At 36.4% G+C, this 16906-nt stretch overlaps 1 protein-coding gene across 2 annotated transcripts in view; it reads left to right on the top strand.

The window, feature by feature from the left end:
- The window catches only part of gli3 (GLI family zinc finger 3), a 340422-nt gene that overhangs the window by 304908 nt on the left and 18608 nt on the right, over positions 1-16906 (top strand). For both annotated transcript variants that reach the window (XM_087308354.1, NM_205728.1), the window contains 2 exon segments: positions 3702-3815; positions 4117-4257. In XM_087308354.1, coding sequence (XP_087164480.1) covers positions 3702-3815; positions 4117-4257 — 255 coding nt within the window.

The following is a 16906-nucleotide window of genomic DNA, read 5'->3' as shown; positions in this document are numbered from 1 at the left end:
GGTATTCGAGTGTCATCTAGTGACTGAAAACTGTGGGACTACTATACAGAAGTTCGTATTAGGGATTATGGATTGCGTAATTTAGCAATTTTGTTGTTTTTTAAAGCATCACGGTAAAAAACAAACGTGGTAATAATTGTATTAAACATATTATTGTTTGTTGTAAAAATATGTAATAATGACAATAAAATACTAATTTGTGCATCTCCTTACTTCTATGTGCAGCCATGCTCACGTTGTAGATGGTGCATTCTGGGAATTTTTTTTACCCCTAGGTTTTGAGTGTGGTCCTGAAAAATCTCCATTTTAAGGCTTTCTGGCACTTTCCCTTAGCTCTACGCCTTCAAGATATAAAGAATTGGGTCAAGGGGTTAGAAGAAGGGCTAAGAGGTAGAATTGGGATTGGGCCTAACTCGATAGATCTTACACAGCATGAATGAAAGATCATCACCTGCAGCTCAATCTGGCTAAAACATAACTTCTTTTCTCATTGCAATACAGATTATACATCATAATTTGATGATACAGCTGGGGTAATCTATGAATATTCCTTTCAATTCTTGGGTTGATTTTTATAGACCAATTGTCATTCAAAGCTCACATTGGGAAAAAAAATATGATAAACTTGAACTTTATAATGTTAGAAAAATCGGTTCTTCCTCACAGGAAAATTAGCCAACTTCTGGGGCAAGCACCTTTCTAGACATTTCTAGATTAGACCAATCTCTCCTAGTTAGACTTCCATCATCCAATGTCAAACCTCTTCAAATAATCAAAAATGCAGCTTCTTGGTCTTCAAAAAATCCAGATGGTTCAGTGTCACACATCTTTTTTTATCTCGCTATCCTGGCAACCAATTGAAGCTCATATTAAATCAAATATCTGATACTTGCAAGACTGCCACTGGATCTGCCCCTTGATGTTTCCACTTATTTTTACAAAGAACAGAAGTGAGCACTTAACTAAAATAAATAAATACATTTTATTTTATTTACTGTCTTATTCCAATGAATTACATTGTTACGGAGATCTGGACGGGATGTGATGGTGGGGAAAAATGTGTTGAAGAAAAAAAACTGAGTGGGAGAAAAAAACAGTGTTAGGTAAATATATATTTTTTTAGTTTTTGCAGTCCCTCGCAAAGATGTTTTGTGTTATCTCACGAAGTTGTTTTGCGTTCCCTTGCAAAGATGTGTTGCGTTCCCTCGCAAAGATGTTTTGCGTTATCTCGCAAAACTGTTTTTCCACAAACACTTACTGTTTACTTCATACGTCAACCCTCCCGTTTTGCCAGGATTCTCCGTTATTTTACCATTTTATCCCGCTATTATCCTATCATTAAGTATTTCTCAATTTTTCTCGTGTATTTCTAATCTTGAACGCATGTTGAAATGAATATAAAAATGTCTGCATTCACTTTCTTCCATTTAAGCTGTGCATCAATCACCTTGAATATGAAACTTCTTTATTAGTGAATGCATGTGGATCCGCTCCATATGATAACCCTCAAAGGCTCAAATTAACAGGAAAAATCTGATATTTGGGGAAAATTATCTTATGGGGTAGTACAATAGAATCCTGACTTTTTTAGAGAGACCTTCACATGCAAGGCATTCTGGGATGTTGCAGATTTGCAACATTGGCCCAGTGTGGTAATTAGACACTGACGACTTAATATGATATGAACAATAACTTTTTATATACAACTTTTCAAACAATGTAACAAATTGCTTTTCAGTGGCAGAACAACAACAAAAACAATATGGGATCCAAATCCAATATCTCAAATCCTCATTGAGTAGGTAATGTTGCCAAGTCACTTTGGCCCCGTTTACACTAGTGCGTTTTAGTTTTAAAACGGCGTTGTAGAATGAAAACGATCCGCGTCCACACTCGCGTTTTACCCAGCGTTTCTGAACAGCTCTCCGTCCACACCAAAACGCTGAAAACGCACATCACGTGACCACACACACACTCTCGGGCAAGCGCTCCAGCATTTCTACCCAGATGAGAGCTCTGCTTGTCGGACTGCTCATCAAGCATCTCCCGCTGGATCCAATCTCGCTATATTTGCTAAACGTGATATTTCATTCATGTTGTTGTCTTTATCTAACGACATAGGCCAATTCCCTGACTTTGGTCATTGGAATCTATTAAGTTACTTGTTCACGGGTAAAATGTTTTGGTTAAGCGCAAAGATAAGTTAATGATTAATCCAGGTACATTGACTGATCGCTTGCCTTTATTTCCTACAATGTATAAACTTATTGTATGTTATACTTTTAAAATTATCGATTATTAAAACTGATATTCAACAAAAGAGAGGGTGCGTTTTGTATTTTCACTGAAATTGAAAGGAGGCAGTTGTTATAGGCTCCGTTTTGTTATAAATATCCACACAGTGAAGATGACGCTCATATATGCCGCCTCAACATTTCTGCTGTCTGTTAAGTTGCTAATATTAAAAAGAAAATAGGCAGTTCCTTAAATCATGTTTACATTTTATTGTTGAGAAAGTGAAACAACCAGGGTGATGTGAATGAAGTTATAAAGTACACTGTTCCCTTTGAAGATTTACCCGTGTCCTCGGTATGTTTTCCATATCAAACTGAGAAGGGGGAGACTGCAGCCTTGATCAAACTTGCGAAGTCTTAACTTACAAGAAGATGATGCGAGACTGAACTGTGTGTGGGCTACTTAATATTGAGGAAAAGCCCCAATCAGATAGGCGAACGTCGGCAGCCCCGCCTCCGTTTTCAGATGTCTCCGTTTTCCATCATCCACACTGAGACGGAGCAGCAGCGTTTTAGAATGAAAACGGCCTTTCCAGCGTTTTCAAAAAGCTCCGTTTTCGGCGCTCGAGAACTCCGGCGTAGTGTGGACGGATGGCGTAACCGTAGCAAAACTTATGCGTTTTCAAATTTAAACGCACTAGTGTAAACGGGGCCTTTGTCATGTGGTCCTCCAAGAAACAATTTTTGTCTTTTGTGTCATCTGGTGAGCAAGTGGGAAAACTGTTTGTTGCTAATGGACAACCAAGTCCTGCAGTGGTATGTCTGAGTAAAAAATCTAATAAAATATGTATCTGGAGTAATAAGGTAGTTAATTTTTAACTGTTGCAAATCTGCAACGCCTGCCTTGAGAGGGATAAACTGATCCCAGATCAGCTTTTGTACACGCCATTTAAAGTGACACCTCTGTTATCAAACAAGTGAAAAGCAGCACATGAATCTCTTGTTTTGTTTAGTTTGATAACAGAGGCGTCCCTGTAACAATACACAAATCTATAATAAAATCATTTAATGTTTTTAGTAACCGTTTGTACTCATTTAAGAGAATATTAGTTGTGTTTAAAATAAAACACGCAGGACAGACATGTTTACATATGATTAAGTGTATTTTCTGTTTAAACACACACCTGAATCCCAAAGTGTCCTGCACTTTAGCTCCTCTTTAAATAGCCTATCTTAAGATAGGTAAAAATGTTTTCCAAAATGTAAATTTTTCTTAAGCTTTGTAAAAGTGTTTCACTCTTTGTAATGTTGTTTTGCACTTCCCTGTAGTATTGTATGAAGCAATTTAGAAATAAAGTCCATTAAAGTACTTACTCTTGAACATACTAAATTTGACCTACATTTATAAGGATGATTATTACACTATTATAGTGCATGTTTTAATAATCTGTTTTTATTTTATTTCAGAGTAAACCCACAAGTGAGTCGGCTGTGAGCAGCACAGGGGACCCCATGAACCATAAAAGGTCCAAACTCAAACCTGAAGAAGAACCACCCAGCCCCAGAGCCGTTAGCATGCAGGTATGCACATTTTCAAATGTGCATAGGCATAAGTAGAGATAAACACAAACACACATCAGTCAATAATTCAGTCAATAAATAAATAAGTAAATAAATAAAAAACAGAAACAAAGCTTAGCACCAATTATGTGACATACTCTAAAGCGATTTATTTTTGTTTGATTTGGCCTCCTGTTGTGGAACTGCTTTAGATGTGATAAGCCCCATTAATCTCCACAGCCTCAGAAGGAAATTGTTTTTCTTTTAATCAGATGCAGATGCACAATGCCTCCCAAAACCAATGCTGCGTGTGTTTTTGCAGGAGCAAATGAATGGAATGACTCTGGTGAAGGAAGAGGGCGATAAAGAGGAGGGCAAGCAGGAGCCAGAGGTTGTGTATGAGACTAATTGTCACTGGGATGGTTGCTGCAGAGAGTTTGACACCCAAGAGCAGCTTGTGCATGTGAGTGCACACCACATTTATGTTATATCTATGAAAATGTTAAGTCTGTTAATAGTATCATTCATGATAAGGCTCTTGTAGGTGGAAAATGCACACATACTCACAAACACCTTAAAATCCTCTACTTCGCTTCAGACATCCCATTTGTCACAGCCACTCCAAAGCTTAAGAAGACAGTGAAAGGACATGAAAGCACACTTCCTGTGAAAATGCGCTTTGCTCCCTTTAACCACTTCTTTCTGGACATCGCATACACACAGCCATTCTTTTACCTGCTCTTTCCTTCTATCATCACCACAAGTGCACACACATTCACAGAAACACACACCATCCCCAAAGGCACACTGATAGATAGATTCCCAGATCTCCACTGCTGTCTATCCCTACTCTGACATGGCAATCCATAGCGGTCATGCCAACCCCTATCTATAATTGAAAGCCTCCTGTTGGAATGGCCTGCCTCCCACATTTGAAGGCTTGTGCTCAGTGCTTGAAGATCTTGACAACTTATTGCCTTTCTTTCTTTCTGTCTGTCTTTCTTTCTTTCTTTCTTTCTTTTTTTTCTTTCTTTCTCTTTCTTTCTTTATTTCTTTCTTTTTCTTTCATTCAATAATAAAAATGTCTTTATTTAGCTTTTTGCACTTCAATGGTCCAGAGGTGTCATAAACAAATTTGAATTGAGAGTAAATATACTCATATCAATGGAAAATTGCCCTCTTCTCCATATTCCACAAGCCTTGTAACATTTTTATTGTAACAACAATATTCCATTATTAATATTAATATTATTACTTAATACATTTTTTGTTTGCATTTAATATTATTTTAATGATATCTGTTAATATTACTAGCCTACATGGTTTATTAGCTGTCAGCTTTATGTTATGTTGTTCATTAAAATATCACAGTGGTTTTGTTTTGTATTTGTGTGCCCCCCCCCCCCCCCCCCTTCCCCCAACCCCAACTCTCAGTCTAATTTTAGATAGAAATATATATATAAATATATATATATATATATATATTTTTTTTTTTGTCTTGTGGGTGTACAGTTTTTTCAGCTTTGCAAAAATGCAAGCACCATGGTGCTCTTTTATCAGCACAGCTTTTGCACACTTGATAAGATAAACATCAAATCTCTGCAACTTACCACACTTATCTGCTCCACACAGTCAGCATAAATCAGTTGGGTGTCAATTTATACAGATTCTTTTTTTTTTTTCAATATTATTTTTCTTTTGACTTATTTCCTTGCAATTCACTCCCACTACAGGTGCTTGGTTCTCTCGCAGTGTTTCTTTTTGTGTCTTTCTCGGTAGGGGTCTAGCTCATAAGGGCTCTTTAATGGTAACTAGGGAGTCCAATAAGATACAAAGCATGAATGATTTTCCTATGTTCAACCTCAGAAGTCTAGATCATCTGAGTTGTATTCAGCGAGTAAATTATCCAGCAAGTGTCCTTGTTGCATTTATTATCAGTTGATTAAATACTAAATTTAAGTGATGTACTTTTTCTAATAATTAACTATGGAAACAAGTTTCATTTTTATACCTAATGCTTATTTTTTGCCTCTCGTTTTATGCTGATTTTGTCAATTTTCTACTGATTGTCTGTCTCCGATTTCCCCTCCATCTTAATGGTTTTGACTGATGATGGCGTTGTGGGGTGGTCTCTTTCCTTGTATGTTTTCGGGGTAAGAATAGCACTTTTAAGCTGCTCACTGCTCCTCCCTGTGTTGGGAGAGATAAACGTAGACTGAGTGGGAATGTGGAGCCTATCTGGCTGCGGGAAAAGACCCATTAATTGGCAAATTTTTTTTTGATCTGCCAGAGGATTAAACACCTTATCTGTCTGGAGTATCTTACTCTAAGATGAAAAGGCTGTGCTGAATTACACATGCCAATTGACTCCCCACACACACATTATTATTATTACTCTCTAAAATTCCCACTCCCTCTTGCTCGCCATCTTTTAATGCCTCTTGTCAGCTTTTCTCAGCTTTTTTTTACATTGCGCTTCAGATACTGACTTGAGAAAAGAGAGTATGATTTATTAGTGTGCGTTTGATAATGTTAAATGCTGTTGCAAATCCCTGAGCTTTGTGAAATTGGCGTGTAAACAGGCACTTTTCATGCATGGATGAATTTTAATGGTGCAGGCCACGGCCTAGAAAAACTGGTGAGATAAGAAGACAGCACAAATTAATATTAAGATAGCTGCAAAATTGGGACACACATGCACGTGTGCTATGATGGAAAATGGTAATCATGAAATATTCCACTTCATGCAGTCCATTTTGTTCAACAGTAAAATAAAAAATAATGTATATTTGGAGTTGACAAAGTGAGTATGTTTTATTTGCATGCAGCAAACAAATAATGTAAGCAACTTGTCCCTTGCTATGAGCCTGGGAGTCCCAGTGGTTGTTGTCTTGGCAGGCGAAGATGAATAGATCTTTCCTTGGAGCTGCGCATGTAGCATCAGCACCTGTTAGTCTATTTCCCTTGGCTGCAGCCATGTTCGTTTACAACAATGCCATCATCTGCTCAATAACCATTGCTATTAAACTGGGCCATTAGGGCATTAGTGTCAACACCCCCAACACCCCCGCTACCCACCCCCAATACTTCCCAATCTTACTCTTCTATCCTTTTATCAGTGTAGGCAGGTCATGCATCAGGCATGACAGCATTAAGCTTATTTGTACAAGCGAGTGTACCAACATTCAGGGATGTGTTGCAATCTCTCTCTCTGCTCCAAGCGGCAGGGCCTGCAGATGGATCACATGCCATAGAGAATACCTCCAGGAGAAAGGTGTAAAAGGGAGGATGAATGTATAAAAAGAGCACTTTTGATGGGTAAAAAAAATAATCATTAATCCAAAAGAGTCTATTCAGGGTAAGCATTTTAGTTATCCTTAGGCATGTTTAGAATCAGTTATTTCTTTCAAGGGTCTTATGAAAATTATTGTCAAAAAAATTATCAAAAAAAAAAAAAAGTTGTTGAAAATGGCAAACGTTACTGGTGAGTTTGTGTTTTTCAGAAAAATATACAATACATTATGAAACAACAAAAGTAGTTTAATAACACTCATCGGTTTAAGACTGTGGGGGCTCTATTTTGATGATCCAGGCGCAAAGTCCAAAGCGTAGGCAGCAAAAGCATTTAGGGTCTGTCAGAATTCACTTTTGCTGTTTTAATGACGGAAAAATCCGCTTTGCACTGTGTTGCATGGTTTAACAGGGTTGAGCTTATTCTCTTAATGAGTTATATGTGTGTTTTGAGAATAAACCAATAAGAGTCTTATTTCCCATTCCCTTTAAGAGTCAGCGCATAGCGCATTTGTTATTTGTTATTTACATGCCAGATTTTGTAAGTGGAAAAAGAGAACGCCTCACTAGCAAAAAAACAAAGCATCTGCAGTGTGAGAATGAGAAATGAGCCTCCTCGTTTTTTACCTTCACTTTCACTCTCGTGAATAAGGAAATGTGATGTAAGCACAGACATTCATTAGCCTACATAATTAATTTTGTTGGTTTAGCGCAAAGATTTGTTTCAAAAGATTTGTTTTTTAATTTTTGTTTTAAATTCAGTTCTAATTTCCAGCAAATGAATAAATGAACAATAATATCGAAGTGTGCTCAAAAAACTGAGTTATATCCAAATACACATGCTATGCCCCATATGGTCCAAAACCTGACAGGTGGGCAAATTTAAGCTTATTTTTAATAAAACAAATATAAATATGCATATAATAAATAACACCACTAATAATAGTAATAATAATAACATTATACAAAAGCAAATTGTCATGAATAAACTGAAAAAAGCCCCTGAGATGATGAAGGCATGGAGGCAGTGGTTTTTATATTTATGTAGAGAATAATAATTTTTTAAATATTTCATTCCTTTAATTCTTTTTCATTTGTAAAGATATTTGTGTATGCTGTGCATCCTGTGTGTTTTAAGCAATGTTTAAGCAAGGCGCCCAACTAACGCGCTCTGCGCTGGACTTTCTGACCTCTTTTCAGCTGGTCTATTAAACAGTCCAATTTAGTTCCTCAAAATAGCAACGCGCCAGCAATGCGCCATAACCCACCTCCTTTTTTAGACCAGGATGCTTATGGGCGCACATATGAGTGCAAATGCATTTGCTATTTAAACAGAGTGGTGAAAACGTCAAACTGACTCTTGCACATAGCTGAAACTAAAAAAAACAATTGCATTGCACCATGCCCTGTATTGCGCCGGGTGTATGATAGAGAACCCTAAGAGAAACCCTGAGTAGTTTATAAGGAAACCCAGCATTGATACACACTGAACATCTGAACCACTTTAAACACACAGACATCAAGAATTAGAGTCTGAATCTCAATGATGTAACATAATTATTGCTGCAGTGCATGCTGGGAGCCATGGATGAGTTTTGAATGATTCCCCCATATGCACTACAGCATGAAATGTGTTGCCATCAATGACACTCAGAAGCTGTTTGTCAATTCCATGAATGCTGAGAAAAGACTCATGTCCTTGTAGAGACTGTTCTCGCCAAGTTACCCCAGAAAAACAAACTCAGTAGACTGCGAGAACAGAGAAACACCTTCAGTGAGAAATGAGGTGCTGCATTCTTCCTAATGGTCACATGACATTCACGCATTTTAAATTGTCGGAAGATTATTTAAACATGACAGCACTCATACAACGATTTATTGTTTTTGCAATATGCATAAAGACCTTACAAATATATGTTGCACAATACAAATAAAACTAATTTTAATACAGAAAAGTAAACACCCCTAATGTGCTTATGCTTTTAGAAAGATTTACTTTGTAATGTTAACTTTCATCGTCTCATTTAGGGAGACTCCTGAGACAGGTAAGTTATATCTCTGAACTTTAATAATAAATCTGTATTAAAGGCTGTGCTTCCCATCTCCTTTATTCAGCTGCAATGACTTGTGCTCAAGTCTGTGTCTTTGCATTCTCAATATCAAGAACAAATCCGGGAACTTCTTGAAATCCGGGAACAATCTTGAGTTTTGGAAATGAACTTGCAGTTGATGATGATGTTACACAAGAACACAGGACGCAAGATTGCTGAAGAACATACAGTTATTGTCATAATTATTAGCCCCCTATTAATTTTTTTTTTTTTTTAGATATTTCCGAAATAATGTTTAATAGAGCAAGGAAATTTTGACAGTATGTCTGATAATATTTTTTCTTCTGGAGAAAGTCTTTTTTGTTTTATTTCTGCTAGACTGAAAACTGTTTTTAATTAAAAAAAAAAAAAAAATATATATATATATATATATATATATATATATATATATATATATATATATATATATATATATATATATATATTTGAAGGTCAAAACTATTAGCCCCTTTAGTCTACAGAACAAAAAATTGTTATACAATAACTTGCCTAATTACACTAACCTGCCTAGTTAACCTAATTAACCTAGTTAAGCCTATAAATGTCACTTTAAGCTAAGTTCTAAGTTTAGAAGTGTTTTGAAAAATATCTAGTAAAATATTATGCACTGACATCATGGCAAAGACGAAAGAAATCAGTTATTAGAAATGAGTTATTAAAACTATTATATTTAGAAATGTGTTGAAAAAATCTTCTCTCCATTAAACAGAACTTGGGGGAAAAATAAACAGGGGTTAACAATTCAGGGGGGCTAACAATGCTGACTTCAACTGTATATTGAGAAACAGCCATACTCTAATTCTTGATGTCTGCATCTCTTACTGTATTTGGTTCAGATGTGAATGTTTTTTTAAGAAGCCCTTAATAAAGTATAGTTAAATAAAGTACTGTATAGTTAAATAACCATCTACACTATTCATTACTTCACGTCCAATACCACATCATCAACTTTATTAGAAACTAATTTAAATAGCATTATTAATTATGATTCAGTAATTTGATTATTTAACCTGATAACATTGTTTCTTCTGTCTCTTGCTCTAACATATAGTTATAAGTCAAAGAGCGCTAGTAAAGGAACTGCTGTTCTAGTCAATGGTGACATCTAACAAGATTGTTTTCAGTGAGTCTTGCTAAGGGCTTTTGTAGACGTCTGACAGAAATAAAGTCAAGCAGGTTAGTAATTGGTGAAGCTGTTGATACTGTTTGTGGAGTTGTTTAATGATCCTCTGATAAGATTTTAAGAGACTGAATGTGTTTCATTTTTTAAGGCTGTGACTGAAGTCAGCTGTAGTTTATGTTCAGTAATTCTGCTTGTTATCAGCAGGGGTCTGTTCTTCGTAGGTGGATTAATCAATTAGCTGGGCTTGGATATTGACGATTTGACACGATCCAGGATCGTTTGGTTCTTCAAAACTCATCCGAGAGTTGTTGTCATAGCAACAGTTCTGGTACCTCATACCTGGTTGGGAGCAGGCTCATTTCAAAATAAACATGATTAGATTGAGTGTCAGTTCAAGCAAAGATAATACTAAAAGTATGTACCGAAAGCTGATATTTTCTTACAGTAGTAGTTATATACATTTTGAAAAATAGTAAATATATATATTTTTTAACTATATAGAAAGTTAAAAATATAAATTAATTAAAATTTATGCAATCTGCTCTCCGAAATAAAAGTACAAAGACTGCCACCTGGTGGTTCAAAGAACATTTATTGATATAAACTTTTTAGATACAAACACATATAATTGCTTTATTTAAATTTGTGTATGATAATAGACATGCACAATATGCGACTTTTTAAAAAGGAATACTATCTTTATGCAGTCATGGCCATGTTTTAACAGTTAATAAGATGATGATTTGATGCTTCACAAAAGTTGCAAAAGACACCTGTACCAATATCAAAATGCTTTTGTGATGCAAAATCAATTTAAACATAGTTATTCTTTACACATCGATTAACAAACCAGCTAGCCTACTGTAAATAACTACTAAAGAAAATCTACTGCAAAACTAAATAAATTGCTAAATACTCAGGACACATGAAAGTGTTAAGCCTGCAGCACCCAACAATGGTGGACAGTTATCGCGGCTCATATTTAACAAACCCTTTACTACGAATTTTATGTATTTTATTTGCTCACATGGATAATTGAATATCAATCAGATGGTGTCATTACACTGCTGTGCCGTCAGCCAATCGTTGCATTGCTGATCATGATTTCGAGGATCAATAGATCTGTCCTTCACAACACATGCAGCGATCCCAGATCAGTTAATCCAGATATTTTAATCTGATTCGCGAACTCGTTTGAAGAAACAGATTAGCCAGAGATCAGTTATCAAGATTAAAAGATCCAGCATCTGCCAAATCATCTTAAATCATTTAAGCGAGGTACGAAGAACAGACCCCAGTTGTTCATTATTAATGCTTAATCAACACATACTTAATCAATGTCACAATCACCAGCGATTAAATCCTGGCAGATCGCTATTGAACACACAGATCCTCATACTACAAATCCGCCATTATACGGACTACAAGGTCCAGTCATGCACTGCACACACACACTGATTCCTAATCCTGGCTGATTGATAATACACACAGCTGAAGCTGTTCAGAACTGATAACATGGGCTTTAAAAGCAGCAAGGACACACACACACAACACACGCACACACACACACATACACACACACACACACACACACACACACTCACACACTCACACACACACACAAACACACACACACACACACACACACACACACACACACACACACACACACACACACACACACACACTAGTTGCTTAGTCTTGTAAACAGTATTGTGAACTTTTCGACGCATTTGTCTTGCTTTGCCTTGTTTCTGACACTCGCTTTATTTTGTTTCTTTACGGTGCTTGCTGCCTGCCTTTTGACCGCCCGACAACTCTGCATTGCCTGCATACATCCGTTTGTCCCTGTGTTGACCGTTGCTTGCCTGACCCTTCTCAATAAACTTGCATTTGGATCTGCACCTCTGTCGTCACCGTCCCACTTAACATTACAGTCTTTTAAATAACACAGTAACTTCAAGACTGAGTTCAAAACTCTTTTCAAATGAGTAGAACTAACTTCCATTAAATTTTGAGGTAACTACACTCAATTAATTTGATAAATTTGACTGTTGGGTGTGACTGTACAGTTTGGTACTCTCATCCATCTTATCGAACTGGTTAAAACTAGTATTATCAACATCCAAACTGGCAGCTTGTATACAAATAAATTTACTTTAAAAGTTTTGACACATTAAATGGCAAATAATTCTTCAAGAGTTCATGTCCACTCAAGAGGTCTCCATGACCTCTGACCTGGCTTGGTAGATCCTGAGGAAACAAATCATTTGGAATACAGAAAAAGTAAATACACACATTATTTCAGTTTCAGAAACACATTATTGTTTCTGAAGATGACACTAAGGTCATAATATAATCTAGGCCCTTAAACATTCAACTTTATTCATAATCATAAGGACATAGGAAAGTATATGTGTTACTCCATTTGTTAGACAATCTACGCCATCAAAATTATGCTATAATTTTATGTATACAAATTATCCATAAATCAACATTTTCTAGGCGAAAGGAAGTTTGTTTGACCGTTAAGAATGACATTCTCATAGTTATCAGTTACTGTACTTTCAACCCAGACAGGTGATAGAGGGTCGACTCTTTGTCTAAAAGGAAGGTTTGAATGACAGTCTGACTTTGACGTCTAGTGATGTAGAAGTGCAAATATAGGGTGCACACATAAACACTCACTCATGCACACACAGATGCGCATGTCCTTATCCAAACTCTGTGAAAGTTTGGCTGCAACTGCGCAAGGTGACAGGGAAAACTGTGATGCAGGCTGTCTTTGTGTCATGAAGAGGAATAAAGGATGAGCTGCACTCTCTGTCTCTGCTGGCACCTCTCATTCTTTTTTAGAAGCTGTTTCACTCTGCCTTTTCTTGGCCTTCCTGCTGTCACTCTGGCCTGTCCCCTCTTCTACTCTGTATGTGAGGGAAGTCAACTCGCTGACTGTCTTTCTTTCTCTGTTTTGTCGTTTTCTCTTGACTTTTCTATTTATATTTCTCTCTCATATTCTTCCATGTGTTCAATATGAGATCGTTCCATTTTTTGCTTAGATGCACTGTTGTTTGGGAGTTCATTATTCCCACTCACTTATGTTCAGGAAATTGTGGTTGTCTCTTAGAAATCAACTGGCTTTGGGACAGGAAAAGGGCAAGAAGATCTGCTCACTGTTGTCTCTGTGTATGCCAGAAATTCACTCAGATTTTTGCATAAAAATGTGTGTGTTTTCAGTTTTTTTATTAAACCATGAACTCTGCGTTATAACTTCACTGCACAGTGTGTGACAGAGATGACCAGATGAACAAAAAGGGATTACATTGAGAAAATGAGAAAGACCTAGGCAAAGGCAGCCTGTTGAGAGAAAGATAGAATAAACACAACAGGGATTTGATGGTTTGTAGGAGAAAAAGAAAAACGCTGGAGGAAGTACTGGGGTTTGATTAGGCCAGAGGTGAGTGTATCAATAATAGGGGTGAATAAGGTGATGGGCTGCACTTGGACAACTCTGGTATTAGAGATGCTTTCAGAAAATGTGCGATATCTTTTACCCCAAACACATCCCCCGTTCATACTCAGCCCAGCCTGAAGTCTTAGATTGAAAGTTGCCACAGCAGCACAACTGTCAGCACTTGTCATGGCAAGGCCATAGGCCTGTAGTGATGGGAGGTGACAGGGGTTTATTTGAAATCCTGTTTAAGTCAGACACTGAGACTCGCATACCATACAGCGCACTAGAGAGAAGAGAAGACAGTGTTAGCATAGCATTATTAAATACAATTTCATCAGGATATTATTACCAATACAATACTATTCTCATTCATATAATAATGTATTAAGCTTTTAGTCAATTGTGAAAGCAAGACATATCTACAATCTTTTAGAAATTGAAGAACAAATGGTTCTTCATGAATACAACATAAAACACTTTCACATTAAAACACTAAATCATAGTAAAAACAACATTTATTTTAGCCTGTTTGCAATTAAACCTTTCAACTGTGAATGTTCTGCTATGGCAGTCATGTCTGTGTTGTCTGTAAATGCATTCGACTTGAACCATGGCTGCAGACAGAGGTCAATTTGCCAAGCGTAGTCTGGGGCAGAATTGAAAATGGAACTTACAAGTCAAACACTTCAAGCTTTTATAGTTTGTTGCAGTTATAGCAGACCACATGATGTGGCCAGTGATGAACACATTAATAAATTGCAAGACTGATATTTGAAAGTTTATATTAACTAAAGAATAAACAAGGGTTGCTAAAACGACAATCATGCAGGTGATTATGTTAAGGATTGTGATGAATTATTCTGTTAACATAACAAATATATGAGAAAGGTTTTGTTATTAATAGATTCAGTTACAAACATCTAATTAGAATTAGAATATATTATGCTGAAACACTATGCCAAGGTCTCTGATAGAGGTTTGGAAAGTAATATATGTACTGTCATCAATGCAAAGATAAAATAAATCAGTTATTACAACGACGTATCTGAGGACCGGGCGGGAGACACGTAATTTCCAGGAGATTAGCATTCGTCTGCGGTCATCCGGGAGTCTTTATCCATTTGTGGGACACTCCTGGAACTTGCGGGAGACTTGAGATGTCTGTATTGTATAAACGTGTTATCACACAAGTAGCAGTACGATATGGCTGTATATCGACACTGGTGGGGGGCACTAAGGCATCTGCGGCCTCGAGCCAGCGCACACCTATCTCCAGTACCGATTTACAGCGATATCGCACTGCTATTCATGAGATATATATGTACATACATACACACACACACACACACACACACACACACACACACACACACACACACACACATATATATATATATATTTTTTTTTTATTTTTTTTTTATTTATTTACCAAATAAATTATATATGCAATGCAAAGGAAACAAAACTAATTAGTTTACAAATTAAGTTAGGTGTAAAAAAATGAAACAACACAAAAAATTTCTTGAACACATGAAGAAAGGGAGAGGTAGAATGGCAGTGAAAGCCCAGACAGCAATTAATATTTACTGATTCAGTCCCACCACCTACATTACCAGGATGATGAAGAAACCAAAGAGGACATTTCAGCAAGACAATGATCCAAAATATTGCCAGGGAAACTCTCAAATGCTTTCAAGGGAAAAAAAATCAAGCTTTAGAATGGCCCAGCCAATCACCTGACTTGAATTCAATAGAAAATACAAAATAAAGATCTGATTTGATAGACGAGACCCACAGAATCATCAATATTTTGCATGCTGTTAAAGACTTAATCCTCATTATGAGAGCCATCATTAAGCTGCCATCAAAATATGGCAATTAAATTTTAAGATTTTTTTAGGTTTATTTTTATGTGTATTTCTTTTTTTTTCTTTTTTTTCTTTTTTTTTTTTTTTACCAAAATCTGGTTCAATTCCATGTCAACATCTTCTTTAAATTTTTATTTCCCCAGGAAAACAGCATGGCATGTTGAGTACTTATATCCCCCCACTGAATATTCACAAAATGTTGCACATGTATTTAGAGCAGCTGGCAACAGCCAGAAAAGAATCTCTATGGCCCCCTACTGGATTCATGTGGTAAATCGTACTTATAAAGGATAATGTACAAATTTTATGCAAACAGAAACAAAATCCTGACATGAATTGAAAGTCCTGGCATGAATTGCCTTTTCCATGTATGAATTATATTTCAACTATTCTCTGTTGTCTGCATAGAAGGTTGTCGCTTAAAACAGTTTTACAAGCCTGATTAGAGCTCAAGGAATTGACCCTATAATGGACATAGCTGACATAGATACTCATCAACATGAATATTTTTCTTCAAATAGGCAAACATACATTAGGGAAAAAATATATATACTAGGTGGCTTTCTATTTGAAGGACAGAAACAATCTATAACAGCACAAATGTAGTACACTGAGATCTTTGCAGAATCATGTACTTGAATGGCCTAAAATACGGATAAAAAAAACCCAACAACGCTTACAAAAGTAAAATAAATTAAAAAAAAAAATTTTAAAGTTAAATAAAAAAGTCTAGTGGAAGTAACACAATCCAGATCAATCAGATTTGTCAGGAGTATAGGCAAGTTGGGTTGTGAAAAAGAGCTGGCTGTAGTCCTGCAGAGTTTTTTTTTTTTTTTTTTTTTTTTTTTTGCCTCACCTGCCCTTAACAGCAACCTGCCTCTTGTAAAACTAACACCACTTGTCACTTGGCTGCAGGTCCTTGAGAGCTATCTTGAAAGTCTTAGCTTGGGTCTTTTGGACCATAAAACAAGGTCCATTTCAATTAACTAACAGACAAACTTACTTCAGAGGCATTGTCCTGATTACGCTAAATGACATAAATTCTGTAAAGTTTTCTGGAAAAAGAACCAATGAAAATTGCTTTTCCAGCATACAGCAAATTAGGCTTCTACAGCCACTATTTTCTAGTGGTGTAACGGTTCACAAATCTCATGGTTCAGATCACATTATGGCTTTTGAGTCACATATCAGAGCATTTTTCACATCAGCCGGAAAAGGAAGGAGACAAATATAGTTTGCTTTCTATTTATTAGAAAAACAGTGATGCA

The sequence above is a fragment of the Danio rerio genome, chromosome 24 (genome assembly GCF_052040795.2).
Source record: "Danio rerio strain M-AB ecotype USA chromosome 24, GRCz13ab, whole genome shotgun sequence".
Lineage (NCBI taxonomy): Eukaryota > Metazoa > Chordata > Actinopteri > Cypriniformes > Danionidae > Danio > Danio rerio.
The sequence above is the reverse complement of the archived record's forward strand: the minus strand, read 5'-3'. Positions and strand labels throughout refer to the sequence as shown.